Below are 17433 nucleotides of genomic sequence, written 5' to 3' on the forward strand. Positions count from 1 at the left end.
CACCCGCTCATGGATACACTGAATAGTCCTCAGGCTGAAGTGACAGGGACTCCGAAGCATAAGTACTCAATGTTATAAGAAGAGTGACTCTTATTTGGTAGCCTTGGAACACAGTACTGGTTATTCACATTTGCATGTCAGCTCCAAGACAAGAAGAGCAAGTTTGTTGATATATTAAATTCCAGCTGTGGAGCTGGGAGATAGAAAAATGCAGTTATTGAAAGAGATGCTTCTGTGAAGAAGCAGTGATTTACATCCTGCTCTCCCCACTCCCAAGTTCAGGAAATGTGCTCCTTAGTATCTTGGTACTCCTAGTATCTTGCTACTGTGATGTTTTGGGGGTTTTTTGTTGTAGTCTCTCATTCTCTGTTAAGATCAGAAAGCTGTGGTTTAGCAAGAGATATGATGGAGTACTTCCTGTGAGGAAGTGGGCCCTTTAGGAGCCCAAGAAGTGGTCATTTTAAGTCAATAATGAAATATTTGCTGGTTGAAGAAAAGGTCTTTAACTAGGGTGAGCTGCTGGACCTGCAGTTCATCCCAGCTAGAATGAAAAAGAGTAAGAATGCATCTTTGTTGGCTTTGAATCCTTTACCAAGGGCTGTCAGTAGCTGTTAACTTGTGTATTATTATTATAGAATCATAGAATGGTGAGGGTTGGAAATGACCTTAAGACCATTTATTTCCAGCCTTCTGCTACTTGTCTGATAAGACAGAAGAAAGGGCAGTGAGAATTTAATAGCATGGTCAGAAACCTTTCATCACACAGTTATGGTGATAAAGTTCAGCGATAGTTACTCATATCTCCAAAACCAAATATTACCCATCATACAAGAGAGAAAATAGATTTCTGCAAGATGGTCCTATATTAGCTTCTGCTATTGCACCTGACACCCAGTTACCACTAAATTCTAGTGCCCAGTGCACTTAGAGCATTCTGACACAATCCTAAGAACACTCCAGTGAGGGAGGAGGGACACTTGTTTTGCAGACCAGAGACAGAGATGCAAGGCTGCAGTTAGACTTAATACTGGATACACATTGCCATGAGCCTGGGTCCCTGGATCTCTCAATTCAACCAGGCTGGAGCAGGCTCCCCTGTTAGCAACATGACCGTATTTCCTTCCCACAGCAAGCCTAAGGAAAGCAATGAGGAACCTGTGGCATCAAATCTCTTCCCTCAGGGCACTTGATTTAGTCATAGCTAGCAAAATTAAAGCTTTGATTCACAAACACTAACAGTCACTTAATTTCCATGCATTTTTAGTGTGAGTTTTAATAGCTTGCTTGTCTTTGAAAGCTGGACTTTGTATCATAGTTTGACCAGATAATTTGCTCAGGTGCTTCGTAGGGGTGCACCTCAACTACTCCAGTGTATGGCATGCTCAATAGACAGGTAATGTGTGTCTTATTTGTCTTCTTTATCCCCCAGGAAGATGAAGTCACTCGTGACAGTCGATTCAATTTCAGTGGCTATGGGATGGGTCACTGCCTCCAAGTCAAAGATGGAGCAGCAGTCAAGGCCACCCCACCCAACCCACCTCCAGCACCACCAAAGGATTCAGATTCCATCAAAAAGAAGTTTGTTGACCGTGCAAAAAGGATTGATACAATATCTCGTGCTGCGTTTCCACTCGCCTTCCTTATTTTCAACATCTTTTACTGGATTACATACAAAATTATACGGCATGAGGACATTCACAAGAAATAGGCAATTCTGGTTCACCAGGACTTCTTAGCCAAAGTGATCCATGTGTAAATAAACAGTGAAACGTCTCTCTGTCATTTGTACTAAGGGTTTCTTTCCCCTCCAGGACACTGAGGAAGAACTGAACAAAGAGGAAAAGAAGTATAGAAGGAAAAGTGATTGCATGAAAAAATACTCTGTGAGACCAATCAATGAGGATTCCCCCTGTGTGCTCTCAGTGTTGTTCTTCTGCATTCAACATTGATCAGACATCTCTAAATGGGGCCAAACTTTACCCAGATTTATCACGAAGATATTACATTTCAAACAAGAGAGAATCAGAAAACACACAATTCTCCTAAAACATCTACCAAGAGACTGTGGTGGCTACAGTACAGTGAGTTATAAGAGGACCAAACTTTTTCAGGATAATGTTGCCTTTCTATTTGAAACAAGTCTACTGAGCTACATTCCATGACCATGTCTGTAGTTAGTGGTTTCACCAAGGAGTCCTTTTGTGGGTTGTAAATTATTTCTACTGATAAGGGAGAGGAAAAAAAAAAGAAAAAAAATTTATACTTTACTATCCTTGTGGGTGTGCATTTTAATATTATCTTGCTTTACTAGAGTTGTAATTTTGGGGTTGAACTTGTGTGTCATGTGATTTATTTGATAGTTGACAATCCAAAAGCAGTGAAACCAACTGGTTTATTTTTGTTGGAAGACAGTGCACTTACTTTATTTTATTTTTGCTGATTTTACATGCAACTTGAGGTGCCAAATTGTATTTTACCTATTGTGCTACCCTGTACCACACTACTTAGTAAGAACTTGTTTCCTCAAAGGTGTAGCTCAGTTTAGCATTAAGTTTCTATAACTGCTCTCATTGTAGCTGCAATCAATAGATCTATAGGTAAACACAACTTGTTTACAGACCTCTAATTTATATCTTTACTCAAAGTGGCTATCATTTTAAATATCATTAATTAACCTAAGAATTTTAAAACTGTACTGTGATTTTCAGAACCTGTTACCTTTTGGTGCCGGATCTGCATTACTCAAATCCTTGCTACGTGTTTTAAAGTAGAAAATGAAAAAATAAATTAAAAAAAAAAGATGGTATTTTTGCTTACACAGAAGACAACCTGTAACATAAGATGAATCAAACATTAAAATTTTACACTTGCTGTAAAAGGGTTTATTAAAAAATGGTATTTGTTCAATTTCAATAAAGCTAAATGTGGTACTAACATTTCTTCAGTCTCTTCTTCACTTGCAGCAGGAGGACTGGTAGCAGAAAGAGGGTGAAAAGTAACTTTCTACTGACCTGGCACAGCACGCTAAGCTATTTATCTAACTATGCTGCTGCAGCCCCTGAAAGCATAGAAATATAGAATGAATGCCTCCAGGGATGGTGTGTCCATCACTTCTCTGGGCAAACTGCTCCAGTATTTTACCACCCTCACTGTAGAATTTTTTTCCTAACATCCCACCTTGAAGTGATCCAGAGCAGCCCTGCGGAGAAGGACTTGGGGGTGCTGGCTGATGAGAAAATGAGCATGAGCCAGTGTGCGCTCACAGCCCAGAAAGACAGCCGTATTCTGGGCTGCATCAAAAGGAGCGTGACCAGCAGGTCAAAGGAGATGATCCTGACCCTCTACTCTGCTCCTGTGAGACCTCACTTGGAGTATTGTGTGCAGTTCTGGTGTCCTCAACATAGAAAGGACATGGAACTGTTAGAACAAGTCCAGAGGAGGGCCACGAGAGTGATCAGGGGACTGGAGCACCTCCCATATGAAGACAGGCTGAGAAAGTTGGAGCTTTTCAGCCTGGAGAAGAAAAGTCTGCATGCAGACCTCATAGCAGCCTTCCAGTATCTGAAGGGGGCCTACAGGGATGCTGGGGAGGGACTATTCATTAGAGACTGTAGTGATAGAACATGGGGTAATGGGCTTAAACTTAAACAGGGGAAGTTTAGATTGGATATAAGGAAGAAATTTTTTCCTGTTAGGGTGGTGAGGCACTGGAATGGGTTGCCCAGGGAAGTTGTGAATGTTCCATCCCTGGCAGTGTTCAAGGCCAGGTTGGACAAAGCCTTAGGTGGCATGGTTTAGTGTGAGATGTCCCTGCCCATGGCAGGGGGGTTGGAACTAGATGATTTTAAGGTCTTTTCCAACCCTAACTATTCTATGATTCTATGATTACCTCTCATTCTATTGCAACAGGCCCTGCTGAAAAGCCTCACTCCATCATTCTTGTAGATCCCTTTTAAGAATTGAAAGGCCACAGTAAGGTCTCCCTTCAGCTGAAAAGCCTCCGCTCTCTCAGCCTTTCCTCGTAGGAGAGGTGTTCCATACTGTGTCAAGGACCATATCAGAAATGTTGCTAGGATATGACAGAACTTCAAAAACATTTGCATTTGCTCCTCATTTGCTTCTGCTAAGAGGTACAACAGCTTTGCTAAGCCAGTATTTGTGTGTGTGTGTGTGCATTTGTGTCCCTGTGTATTTGTTTCCCATCCCTCTCTACACAGATGCATGTTACCATTAGTCTTTGTTTCAGTACCAGGACAAGGGAGGGAATCTAGAGATCTTGACAAATCTGATTACTAAACACCTATGTAAACTAATAGTGAAAAGCCAGTTGGGAACGTTATACCATCCTCAGCTCTGTAGACTCTCCTGTTACAACTGTGACAGAATTAGCATCAGCCATCTTGATCTTTTTGTGACTGTGGATCCAGATGTAACTGACAGCCCTGTAAGGGTGAAAAAGTGAGAACTCAAGACGACTGTTTAAACTATTCTTGCAAAATAAGATTTTGGCTCAAATATTGTAATATATAAGCTTTATAGTGCAGATTTGTTTTTATTTGTTTTTAAAGTGGAAGGGCATTATATTAATGGATAATAAAGTGGAGGAAAACCCCAGTGAAATCCTAATCCCATGAGCTCCAGCAGGGTGAGGACACTCAGCTGTGTTTTTGTGAGAAGTTAGAAGCCTTCATTGTTACATAAACAGCCAGAACTTGCTTTTACCAGCCCCTTGTTCCAAAAGATCTACTTTAAATGAAGGTATAATGGCAGGATTAATGTTAATCCTCAGTCCACAGATGTGTTGCAAATGACTGTCAGAGCCTATGGCTCAGAGAGCTCCCCTATGACTGCAGACCACTGCAATAGCAATGCAAACCAGTTCTCAGCTGATGGATGTTTGTACCTCCCATCTTGTGGTGAAGCCTCTGTGCCTCCAGCACCCACATCCCTTCCACACTTTACTTGGCTGTTAGAATTGACTAAATAATCTGCTAAAATATTCTGCTGATCAGATTTGAGGTATGCTGACAGTATCCACAAGATTACTGTTGTTGCCTTGGAACATTTGGTTCCAGTCAAGGAATAATCTGTGTACAAAATACAGATGTTTCTCTTCTTGAAGACAGTCAGAATTTATAGCTGCACAGCAATTAATTGTGAATCTTGAAATTATCTGAATAAATTTTGGACATAAATAATGCATGCAATTCATAGAATCATAGAATAGTTATGGTTGGAAAGGACCTTAAGATCACACAAAAATGGCTTGATACCAGAGTATACTGGTATATTAGTAATACTGATCTTTTCCTCAAAGAATGTGGCTGGCAGCAGAAAGTTTTATACTGGCTGAGAGACTGCCTGCAGATAAAGAGTCAAATAACAAGGGTAGCAGTACTTACAGAAGGCCATGACTTTCCTAAAAAAATGCTCAGTAGGGTTATCAAAGAAACAAGACTCTAAAACTGGACACCTTGCATTCAGAGAAGCAGCAGAATTATAAAGTGAATCAGTTTCATTTCAACAACACCACTGCAAAAGGAAAAATAATGGCTTACAAAGTAAGTCCTGGACAAATAGCCTTCATGAAACAGGAGACACAGCAGGATAGAGGGAAAGAGATCCAGGATTAATTCTGAAGAGCTTCCAGATGTATGGGCAAACCTGCAGGTTACAATTCTGGATTGCAAGATAAAATAGAACCCTAGGGAATTTAAGTACTTGCATTTAGCTATAAAACAATTATTATGACTTCTAATTTATCAAGAAACCTTAAAAAGCTTTAAACATCTCTTTAAAGGATTCAACATCAGGTCATGCCATTGGCACCCTCTTTTTACAGCCTGGACCTGAGTACGGAACCATTCAGTGCTCAAGAAGAAAGCTTTAGCCGTCTCTCACCAGACAGATGTTCTCATGCACTGTGACAAAGCCTACTGGAGAAAACAGACCTTTAAGAAAAACTATGTTGCAATATGAGGAAAGTGGGGGGTGAAAGGTGCAATATGAGATGAGAAATCTTTTTATGATCCTCTTTGTTTCTTTTTCCTTGTTTTTTTTTTTTTTCAGGTGACAGAGGCATCACTTATGTGCTGAATCATTGGCTATAAGTGATATAGCAATGGAAGGCTTTAGAGTCTCCATTATGAGATACTGGCAATTCATAACTGTTGGGGGACAACTCCAGAATCCATGATGGCTGTGGGGTCAGATTTTTTCTTATGATACAGAGGTGAAGAGTAAGGGCCAACCATAGCTAACATTACTGAAAAAGTTGTGAGGAACCCAGAACTAATCTTTGCAGTTATAGACATGGGCATCTCCTGGGAAGGGCTCTCACTGGGCTGGAGTGGTGTCTTTGGCTCAGCAATAGGATTCTGCACCACCTGGAAGTCATATTTCATGAATTCATTCCAAAGTTCTAATTCAGCAAATATTGACATTTCTATATATAGAATATATTTCTAGATATGCAAAGAAATAACATTTGATGTGTAGGTGTAAATAGCATATGCACAGCTTTCTAATACTTATTCTTTTTAAATTTAGAACATGACAAGGAACAAAATACTAAAAGGTGTAGGATGAGCTTTGCATTAAACAAAGAAGTATGAAAATAATTTTGATTAATGTATTCATTTTTATTATTTATAATATAGTAACAGTTGAAAATAGTTTTCCACCAGACTTGCAAAGTAATTTATTCTAATGCTTTTTGACATAGAAGTTTTTGTCTTACAGTGTTTGGAAAACCAGAAAACCAAACCAAAGGTTGCCTAGTGGAAATGCTCCTTACAGACTTTACTTTAAAAAAAAACTAATCTACTCTTGTTTGACAGAAAGAGAAAAATAAGATGTTTATGCCATTTGAAGATACTTTTCCTACTTTTGCAGGGAAAATGTGAAAAGTCATCATATTTAGGGCTAAGCTGAGAAACGAGAGTTTCACCAGTTCCATACAAACTCATCTAGACAATATACTTTTAATTCCAATGAAGTGTTCACTGAAATCAAAAGGAGAATAAAAATAAAAAATAAAAGGAAAGAAGAAAATAAATTTATAAATAAATAAGAAGTACTTCGTTGACTTCAATAGATCTTGTAACAGTCCCTAATGAAGGATAAATTTCCAATGCTAAGCAGTAGAAATAATTTGGGAGGGAAAATATTCAGAGTGGATTAGCTCATCAGTATCCTCTAAGGAGGAATGGAAACTTGAGTCAGAATAAGCATCTCCAATAATAATTAGGAAAACTGAATTTGTGGAATGCATACACTCAGTTCTTTAAGTTCCCACTGAAACAAACATGCCAAATTATTAATATCTTAGCTATGAATAAACCCTGTGAAGCAACATTAATAAAAACGCAGTGAATTCTGGGGATCCTGACAGCATTTTACTTGTGCTAAAAACTGGGATTTTACTGGGAAAAATTATATTAAGTCCTTTCTAGTCATCTGAACAGATGTATAACTGATTCAAAACCAGCTTTTTCGGCTTAATGTAAGACCTGAATCTGACTTTCTGCAGTGGGAGTTCCTGTTGCTGGGGATGGCAGACAGCATGTGCCATGCCAAGAAGATAGCAGCTGGATGTATTGCCCTTCTTCCCACTGCCCAGGAAAAATGGCAAGACTCTGAGGTTGCACAGGGGCAATATATCCCTTAGCAGCACATAATGAAAATGAATTTACACAGAGGGGTTGAAGGATTCACAGATATCCAACCTCCCTTTCCTTTTCCTAAGATGATAAAAAGTGCTACCCTTGACCATCACAGGGTCAGGACTGTGGCTGGACATGTCTGGAAATCTCATCTTTATTCCTTGGCTCCTGGAGAATTCCCTTCTCTCAACTGCAAATCCCCTTTGCTTGCCACAAAGGGCCCCTGGAGCACAGCAAGCCACACATGCCTTTGGAAGACAGCTTTGACTGTCATTACACAGCATCTCATGGCTCCCAAGCAGGGAGATGAGAACAGAGAAGAGAGGTTGCATCACCAATGCTTCCTGTGGGAGAAGGACTACATGTGCAAGAATGTCTCTCCTCCCTTCTGAGAGCCAAAACCCACGACTGAAGTTCCTCTAGGGCTCACAGGTTAGGCTTACAGCACATCCTGAAGCTCCCCATGTTGCAAATGTTGTATCTGGCTCCAGTGCTGCTCAGAGACCTCTTTACTAGCACATTTAGCCTATCCTACCTCCTGAGATGTTCAATGGGGTTGCAGCTGTGGCTGCAGAAGTAGTTTGAGAACTACTACAGCACTTGAAAAAACATCTGTCTGTTTTCCTTTTACTCCAAAAAGAGAAAAGAGCTATACCAATGCAAGCAACAGAAACTAGATCCAATGTACTATTGGTATTTGCAGCAATGCCAAAGACCCTCATGTGAAGATGTCTCCCCACAGTAGCCTGAGTATTGCCTGGTTTAACTGACCCAGCTGCCAGAAGGGTGCAGTGGGCGATATGAGCAGCACAAGGGCTGGTGCAAAAGAGAGAGTCAGCTCAAGGATGCTGGCAGTGGAAGATGTGAGAACGAGCCAGTCAATGCAGACACCACCTTGGGCTGCTCTGCAAACCTGCTCTGAGGTGAGAGCCCCCTGTGACCAGCACAGGGCCCTGCACACGACCAGCCCCGGGGAAATGAGAAAGACAATCTCCAAGGATAAGAAGTGGCCCAGTAATGGCCGCAGAGCAGGGCAGTGGTGGGGACAAGAGCAGAGTGCACAGCAGATCAGACTAACACAAAGCAAGAAACCTCATCAAGGAAAATTAAGTCTAAAATATGAATTTATAGAATACCTTCAGTCTTGTCTTGTCTCCTGGGTGCAATCTCCCTAATAAAAATTAAGACCCTACTGCAAAACACTTGATAGTGCACATACTGCAAACAGGAAGAAATCATAATGTTGCATGTGGAACCACAGAGAGTCTTTAGCAGGAATTTCCCGAGAGAAAATTAGAGCAGTAGTCATTGATTTGATACTGGAGACACTACCTTCTCCTCCTTTCTCTGCATTGTCAGGCAGAGATGTTATGAAGAGGCATGAGAGCCTAGAAATGAAAAAGCCTGCCAAAGGTGTGGTTAAAGATGTCCTCTCAGCTAGTGTTTAGAGGGCAAAGGGGAGATTTGTATGGCTTCTTTTGTGGGAGATCAACAAGAACAGCATGGACAAATGTCTATGATGAGCTAAATAACCTTTAGAAGAGTGAATGCTTTTCCTGTAATAAGCTAATGAATCCTGCCTCTGGGAGAGATGTCGAACATCATCAGTGCAGCTTCTAGCAGGGATTGCCAAAGGTGCTCTTCAGAGGAGAGCAGTGAAGAGCAGGGCTGCTACTGAGTCATTAGCTTGAAAACCAAGAGCTGAAAGAGCTGCCTGCTGCAGGAAAATTGGGTTCCCCATCCATGTATATTATGTTTGTTTAATAGGGCCCTGAAACATGTTCTCTGCTTGGAAGAATATCAGAATCCTCCACTAACCCGTGACAGGAGCGAAGCAAAAAACATCCAAAAACCCAAAGCATCTTTTCTTGACATTTTTTACTTACAGTAGTTCAAGTGAAAACCAAGATAAACTTTAATTCTGACCTTGAATGTTAATCTGGGCTATGACAATTTGATGGTGAATGTTTCAATAGGGGCAAGATCTCAGCCTGCATCACAGCTGTCTGCTGTTATGGCACATTTGCTTCTCATTTTGGAGACCAGTGACTTTGTATTCTTGAACTACTGTAAAGAGAGGTTTCATCACTAACACTTCTGGTGTTGTAAGTGCATTAAGTAAGCATTAAGTAATAATGAAGAATTTCCTAAACATTATTTAGAATTTCAATCAGATTTTTCTGTCATCAGAATCTGTGTGTATAATTGTGCTTCAGAGCCTTTTTCCAAGGGACACTAAAGGTAGGCACTAAAGAGCATTTTAATGTTTCCTTTGATTTATTAAGATTAGCTCAGTTTTTAGCTGTAGCTTTCTGTATTAATATCAGTGGGCAGGACTGATTTCATGACACCAAGGAAATAGAGGAGAATATTTTAGTATAAAGGAAATTTGTATATCTGCTTCTCTAACACTAGAGAAAATGTCACTGGAAGTTAATGATTCCTGCAGATTTAAAAGCTTGAATTTCATTTGTGCACACACATGTAGATACACACATCCCCTCCCCCCTTCCCTTCACTTTGTATCCCTTAATATTATTATGGTATTTCCTTGGCTGATGTCCCTGAAAATTTCACCTGTTACCCAGTGCTTCCTAGTGTTGTATCCCAGAACAATATTTACCTTATTTATCTTTGACCTAGTTGCAGAAAAGGTCCAAAAGTTATCTTCAGCCTGATTAATCTAAGTCTGATCTGTTAACATGCTGCCATGGATTAAATATACATGTCATCTGAAATTGCTGAGGCATGGCTCAGACATCCTGCAAATGGCAGCACTCAGATGTACCTGCGGTGAGTTCTGCTAAGCAGGCACTCTGCCTGGTGCTCTCTGATAAGGTTTCTGGGTCAATTCTAAAGACTTTAGCAGAAAATGTGATTCTGGGTACTACTGAGGCACATCTTAAAAATTCAAATCTGAGCTGGTATTAATAGATCAGAAGGGAAACATGAACTAAGATGCCTGGGGAGAGCTCTTCAACCTATCCCTGTGGCTGGTGCTGGTGGGAGAGCCACAGCAATGCAGAAGGACTTCAACAACCCCATCTTGCAGCTCAGTAGGGTCCTGATGGCCCCAGTTCTTGGGAAACCCAACCTCCCAGGTCTCCTGCAGAGCACAGAAAGTCATAGCTTGCAGCAACAGGTCAGGAGGCATCTACGGTAAGGTATGAGCGGTTTTTGTCCTTGGAGCAGCCCAAGGTGAGGCTACTTTACAGGTGGCTTAATGTTGTCATCAGCTTGGTAAAGTTGTCTGAGTTTGCCTAAGCCCTGGTGTTTTTAAGCTGTGTTTAAATGGCTGTGTAGTTATACACCTGTGGCTTTTGCGACTAGCTCATGTGTATCTTGTCTCTGACCACTGCAACCTGGAGGGTTTATTTACTAGCTGCCCTCCATGTTTCAGTAGCTGTTCTTCTCTTAGAGTGGGTGGAGGAAGTGAGCCAGATCCTCTGTAAAACAAGGCAGATGGAGGAAACCCCCCCCTACCAACACCAAACCACACAGAGCACTGGTCCCCAGCTTGGCTATGCAAGTTTGGGACATTCGCTCTGAGCTGGTTCAAGGGCAAGAGGGTGGATATGTTTGCAGCATTATGTGTGCAAAAAAATTCTGCAACTGGAAAGCAAAGAGAAGCAGGTTTTGGAGAGACCTTGAAAAAAACGGAGACTTTGGGAAAGTGACAGCTAACGACAAAAGGAGAAAACAGGGAGTGGAGAAAAGGTCTCCTCTTGCTCATCCCAGTGGTGCTCTGAGGAAGACAAGCAGGACTCCACCAAGGATATTGTAACCAATTGCTCTTTATAATGGAAATCACCTGGCAGATGCCCAGTATCAGCTACCCACTCAGAGGGACATTTCTATTAATAGGACATCTGGGAGAATAGCCAATGTTTATATTAGCGCCATTACCGGCTAGCTTTAATGGGCACTGGGGAGCATCTCTGACTTTTGGAAGAATAACTGCATCTCTTGCACAGTGTTCCTCTGTTTTAAGAAGGTCAGCATGGTGACCCCAAGGGAAAAAAAAAAAAAAAGGAAAATTCTAGGATAAAATAATGGAAAATCAAAGTAGGAATGACCTTAAGAGACTGCATAATCTCCTTCAGCCCCAAAGAGGCTGGGCTAGAAAGGGTTTAAGGAAAGGATTTTGGGGAATTGTAAGAAAATACGTGTTTGGTTTTGCCTCTTTAACTCCCATTTCCTGGCCAGTGCTCATGGTGAGCACTGAGGTCTTGCAGTGAGGGGAGCTTTCTCTGCACCTCCCTCAGGACCTCCGTTTGCCTCTGCTCTGTCCCTTCAGTCAAGAGGCTCTTCCTGTTGCCCTGCTCTGGGACAGCAACTCAGTGAAGAAGCCAGGATGTGGAGAGAAGTCAAAATGGAATAATCAACAGAAAAAACTGATAGAAATTTTTTTATCACACATAGTATTTTCTTCCTTATTTATACATCCTCATGAAAAAAGTCTACTCTCCTCAAAATTTTTAGATTCATTAGTAACTTTTCCCATTTCATGAGGTTTTACAAAACAGTTATTAAATTTTAAATCAACTGAGTCATTCAGCAAAGAAATGGTTTGTTATAGAAAGCACAATTCAGTGTCAAAAGTACAGGTATTATTCCAAGCTATAAAGCAGGCTCAGTTGAAGGCTTCCTGAGACGCCATTGCTCCTGCTAATTCCTGGGAACTATCATTTTCTAAACTACTGTGTGTTGTTTTCTAAACTACCAGGGTGGTTCCTTATTGGGTGATTTTTTTCTTTTTTAATTATACCTTTCAGATTCTGCTCACTGGGCTTCAAGGACACGGGATGTTTTTTATTATTATTATTTTCATGCCTCATTGGAGCACCTGAACAGTCTCCTACAGATTCAGAAAATCAGGCTGCCTGTACTGAATGAATCCTTCAAAACCAGTGATATTATTAGCAATTCTGTGTCATTGAACAGATGAGCTAAATGCTAAAACCAGAAATTTCATTAAAGATTAAAGAACTATCATTTCACGTTTCACCTGCTCCATTAATATCAAATATGAGTTCTATCTTTCATGACACAACTGAAGTGCAGTGTAAGATTTCAGATATACTATTATTTAATCTTGCTTTCAGAGATAGAAAAAATGCTAAAAATCCTTGAGAAGATGTGTATGAGTATGACAATATGTTTTGTCTGACCATTTTAAGTTACTAAAGAATATCTTGGTCCAGTCATTCTTCAATAACTCCCTTTCTTCATGCACCACTTGAAATATATTAATGGAAACATAATTTTCAGGAAATGGCAAGCACTTACGCTCTGAAAGTAAGGCCTCCAAAGACTTCTCTGGTGGAATACCCAAGAAGTGAGGTACTTGAAATCATAAAGTGGTTTTGGGAATCTCAACCTTAAATATTATGGTCAAACTGCTTCTTTTTATCTGGAGTTTTTCCCCATTATAGATTTTCAATCCCCTCCTTTGCTTTTTTCTCCCAAAGAGTAGTCTCTGAGTAGACCTTTGTCTCTGTCTCTGGAGTCCAAAACCCCTGCCACCTTGCTTCTCTGCAGCAGGAAGATTTTAAAGGACTATAGAAGCTGCCTTAACAGGAAAAAGAAAAAATGTGGAAGATGCCTGTCAGATAATTTTCTAAGAGCATCATAGCAGAAAGGCAAGTCCAGAAGGTCGTCCTATCACATTAATATTTCCTACATATCTCAGAGACAGAAGATTAAAAAAGGACACACATATCTTTCCAGGCAACACATTTCTTCCCCAATGTTCCTGTATCATTTTCAGCAGAGGCTTTTGGAAGACTATCAATATCCAAAAATGTAACTCTCCCACACAGTAGTGTATAAATCTTGCTTGTGCACTCTGGTTGGAGATATGCATATATATGTGTTTGTCATGTTAGTTCCAGCATCCTCTAGCAGAAGCCATGAGGTGCTCTACCATGATTCTTTACATCTGCTACTTTCTGCACTTTCCCCTGCTTTTTCCAGCAACACATACTGGTGTCTCTACATACAGTGTTAAGCAGGGTTTGTGGCTTTGCCTAGGGGTGTGTATGAGCTTCTTCCTGGGAAAAAGGGAAACCTCCTGACACCACCATGCTGGTGAAACAACTGAGTTTTCCTCAGCACCTGTTTGGGGAGCAAAGCTGGGGTTGCTCCAGTCAGCCATTCCCTGCAAATATCCTTATCCTGGCTATGGCCAAACTGAACAGGTTTCCAGACCACCTGCCCGTGCAAAAAGTTGAGTCCCTAATTTAAAGAAACAATGACAGTAATGAAGAAAAAAGTGCAAAAGCATGTATTTTTACAAAGCTACAGCCCTGGGGCATCTTTACAGAGGCTGATTCTCTGGAGTGCCAGGAGTGGCTTTTAGTATCTGCTGCACTTCAGGGAGGGGGTTACCAACCCATGTTTACAAAGGACCTGCCTGGTCTCTCCCCACTCCCCCTGACCCATGAGTGCACACCAATATGCCCCTTTTTTCCTCCAAGCTTCCCTGTTCACAGGGGCTACTTCTTATTTCATTTTTGCCTTTCCTTCACAGGGTGGGCCACTGGTGATCTCCCCTTCTCCTTCTCCCCCAGCCCATGCAACCCCCAGGGGCAGGGGCAAGCTGTTCCTGAGTCCTCCCAGCTGCTTCCACTGCACAGCTTGCTGATGCCGGGGCAGTTCAGGCAGTGCTGCCAAACCTGCAGTGACAGGTCATTGGGTCCCTATGAACATTAATGTGATGTTTATTACATGTGCTGAAGTGCCACATGGGCTGCAAGCTGTTCCTCTTGGCCAAGAGCTTAGAGGGAGAAAACCCCAGCTGCCTGGTTAGCAGGGACATCTTCCCCTGCCACTGACCAAGCACGGTAGTAGCACATGTTTGCTTTTTGTTTGCAGGGAAGTCCCAGCAGAAATGCATCAGTTTTGTCTCAGCTCCTCGTAGGAGTCTCTTTCCTATAGGTACTACATGAGGCAAGTGTTTAGAGATGGAAAGGCTCTCAAATGTATGCCTTGAAGAAAAAAAGCAAACAGATCCCACCTTCCTGACTTTGCATGCAGCACAGGGTTTGTAGGTCAATCCTAACTAAACACGAGCTTTCTGTTAGCAGCAAATAATCTCAGCAGCCTGCCATTTGCTCCCAGTCTAATTCTCTGGACAGACCTCCAAATCCTTGTCCAAAGGTTCCTGAATTTCTCACTGCACTGCCAAAAAGATTGCTGAGAGGGGCAAGGAATGGGCAACCTAAGCAGACAGAGGAGGGCAAGTGAAGATGGGTTCCTTGCTGCCCCAACCAACTTACTTTTCAACCCATTAATTGCTCAGCAATGCAAACAAGTGGAAAACAAACAGCTTCTATCAGAAAGAGGACTGCAAGCATATCTAAATTATTTGGGAAAGAGAAACCCCTCAGAGACTTCCATTTCCCCCATAGAAAGTAAGCTGAAGATTTGTAATAAAATGAAAGCATCCCACCATGTTTTCTGCACTGAGGCTGCCATCACTCAAAAAAAATTAATTTGGGGTTATCCTGAAATTGTTTCACAATCCCTCACATAATTTTTCAAAACCTCCTACAAACCTAGTGTTATCCTTCAGGAATGTATCAGGAAAAAGTTCTTATTTAATCAGTGCTGAAATCTATAAGGACAAATAAATTTAACTGTCAAGAGGACTATGTCATTCATTAAAGACAACTGAATTCATGTTTTGGTAGTAAAAACAAAAAAAAAAAAGATTAAAAACTTTAGGTTTAAAACATTTTAATCTGCTGGTCTGGCAAAATCCATCCATAGGAAACCCTGTGGATGGGAGCAACTTAATCAAAATGCATCTCCCAAGGACCTGGTTGATTCCTAAGTGTATAAAATCTAAGGGGGCCACCTCCTTGGGCAGCATGCAGGAGTCACTTGAATAATCACAATTTAAACTGAGATCCTCATTTAAATCCTGTTTTTGTGCCAGGGCCTGGGTCTCTGTCTGTGTCTGCTTCAGAGGTTTGAGGCTGGCAGAGATGGTCCAGGAGTAACCCTATCCTGAGAGCCTCCAGAGGAGACTCCTTCTGCTGGAGTTTGTGGAGACAGTGTTCTCACAGGAGAATGGATATTTGGTACATGAACTCTGAATAACTCTGAAAGATACAGCAAGGCCATGAGAGGCCTGAGGAAGCTTAAGCAAGCAAGATAAGAAGAAGCTGGAATTCACTGAGTTATGAGGACTGTGGACTGTTGGCAACCTTTCGAGGTCAAATTCTCACACCTGTGCTTAACCAATTATATGTTAGTTGCCAAGGGTCTTCAAGACATGTATCCAATCATAACATGCCAAATCACTGTGTGTGCAAGCAACAGTATATAAGGAGTTAATGCTTTACAATAAACAGCTTTTAGTCTGATCATATTGATCTCTGACTGAGTCCATTCTGTGGCAGGAGTTCATATTGGAGTGTACAGGAAAAGTAAAACAGCCTCTGGAGGATGATAAGTATGCAGTTAGGGTTTGCATGGTGTGTGTACAAAGCATTCATACGCAGACATTCATTTCAGCTCAATACCTAATCTGACCTCCTTTTCATTCAAACAGAATCACTCTGGTCCATATTTTGATGACACCATATTGGAAAGAACCCAGAAAGTCATTGACACTTGCTGTCCTCTGGGAAATGGCTAGAAGGACAAACAGACACTGAAATGCTGTTGGGCTTTTCTTTGGAGCCACTATCAAAGAACACATTTCCATCATTGATCTAGGAGAGTGAATTCTTTCCTTTATCACTTGAATCTGGGTGGATCTGGCCAAATTCAACTTTGGTAATTACATTTTCCAGAAGCAAAGCAGGTTTAAATCAATAATTAAACAAAATCAGTTAGCATTTTTGATTTACATTGTATTTTTGAACGCACATTTACTGAAAGCAGAGATAATTTATAGACATCTCCTTCAAGAATGTTCAGCCTAAACTATAATTTAAATGAACTGGGAAAAAAAATTACTTCTAGAAGTTGAATCAATATGTCATGAATTGACATACTGCATTAAGCAGGGCAAATAAAATTGCATACAGCAATTAGACATCCTAGGCTACAAGGTGACTGCTATGTTCTTTGAACCTCAACATTTGCAGTTTAATGAATGCTGAAGAACAGGTCTGGGTAACTAAGCGGTGTGTCTTTATTTTCTGAAATGAAAAAGTATCCTTACTTTGTATCCCTGAAATCTAAGTCTGAACTACTCTGAGGGACTTTATTTAAAATAATACAAGAGTTCCCCTCCAAGGAAATATTGAGGTTTTTGTAGGTTAGGATGCTTTTTTTCTGTTTACAAAAAATTATTTGTTTGGGGGTTTTTTAATTCAGAGAGAGTTACTTAATAGTAGTTAGCTTTAATGAGCTTGGTAAAGTAGTGGTACAGACTCATCAAATTTTTCACGTAGTTGTATCTTACTGAAATCTAGCACTTAGCTATACCTGAAAAAATTAAATCATGACTTGTCTGATTGATCAGCAGTGTTCACACTTGATTTGTTATAGTCAGGCACAGGTAAATGGTATATGGCACTCTTAAAACATGCTTTTTTTAATACCTGTGATAAAATCTGAGGTATGCACTGTAGTGCACATATGAGCTAGCTTTAATTTACTTGACAGGTATGATTATAACAATGCATTGAAGCCTATGTCCTCTTATCTTCAAGCTGTTGAGATCATCTGAGATCCTGACTGGAAAATGGCATGGAGATGAAGTTTATGTTGTTATATCTACACTGCTGTTGTTACTGCTATTGAATTGTTT

The 17433-nt window shown here is 40.8% G+C and overlaps 1 protein-coding gene across 2 annotated transcripts in view; it reads left to right on the forward strand.

The window, feature by feature from the left end:
• Positions 1-1708, forward strand: part of GLRA2 (glycine receptor alpha 2) — a 127510-nt gene extending 125802 nt beyond the window's left edge. For both annotated transcript variants that reach the window (XM_005151450.4, XM_005151451.4), the window contains exon 9: positions 1430-1708. In XM_005151450.4, the coding sequence (XP_005151507.1) occupies positions 1430-1708 (279 nt within the window). The remainder of the gene's footprint in view (positions 1-1429) is intronic.
• Positions 1709-17433: the final 15725 nt, after the last annotated feature.

This window comes from Melopsittacus undulatus, chromosome 2 (assembly GCF_012275295.1).
Source record: "Melopsittacus undulatus isolate bMelUnd1 chromosome 2, bMelUnd1.mat.Z, whole genome shotgun sequence".
Classification (NCBI taxonomy): Eukaryota; Metazoa; Chordata; class Aves; order Psittaciformes; family Psittaculidae; genus Melopsittacus; species Melopsittacus undulatus.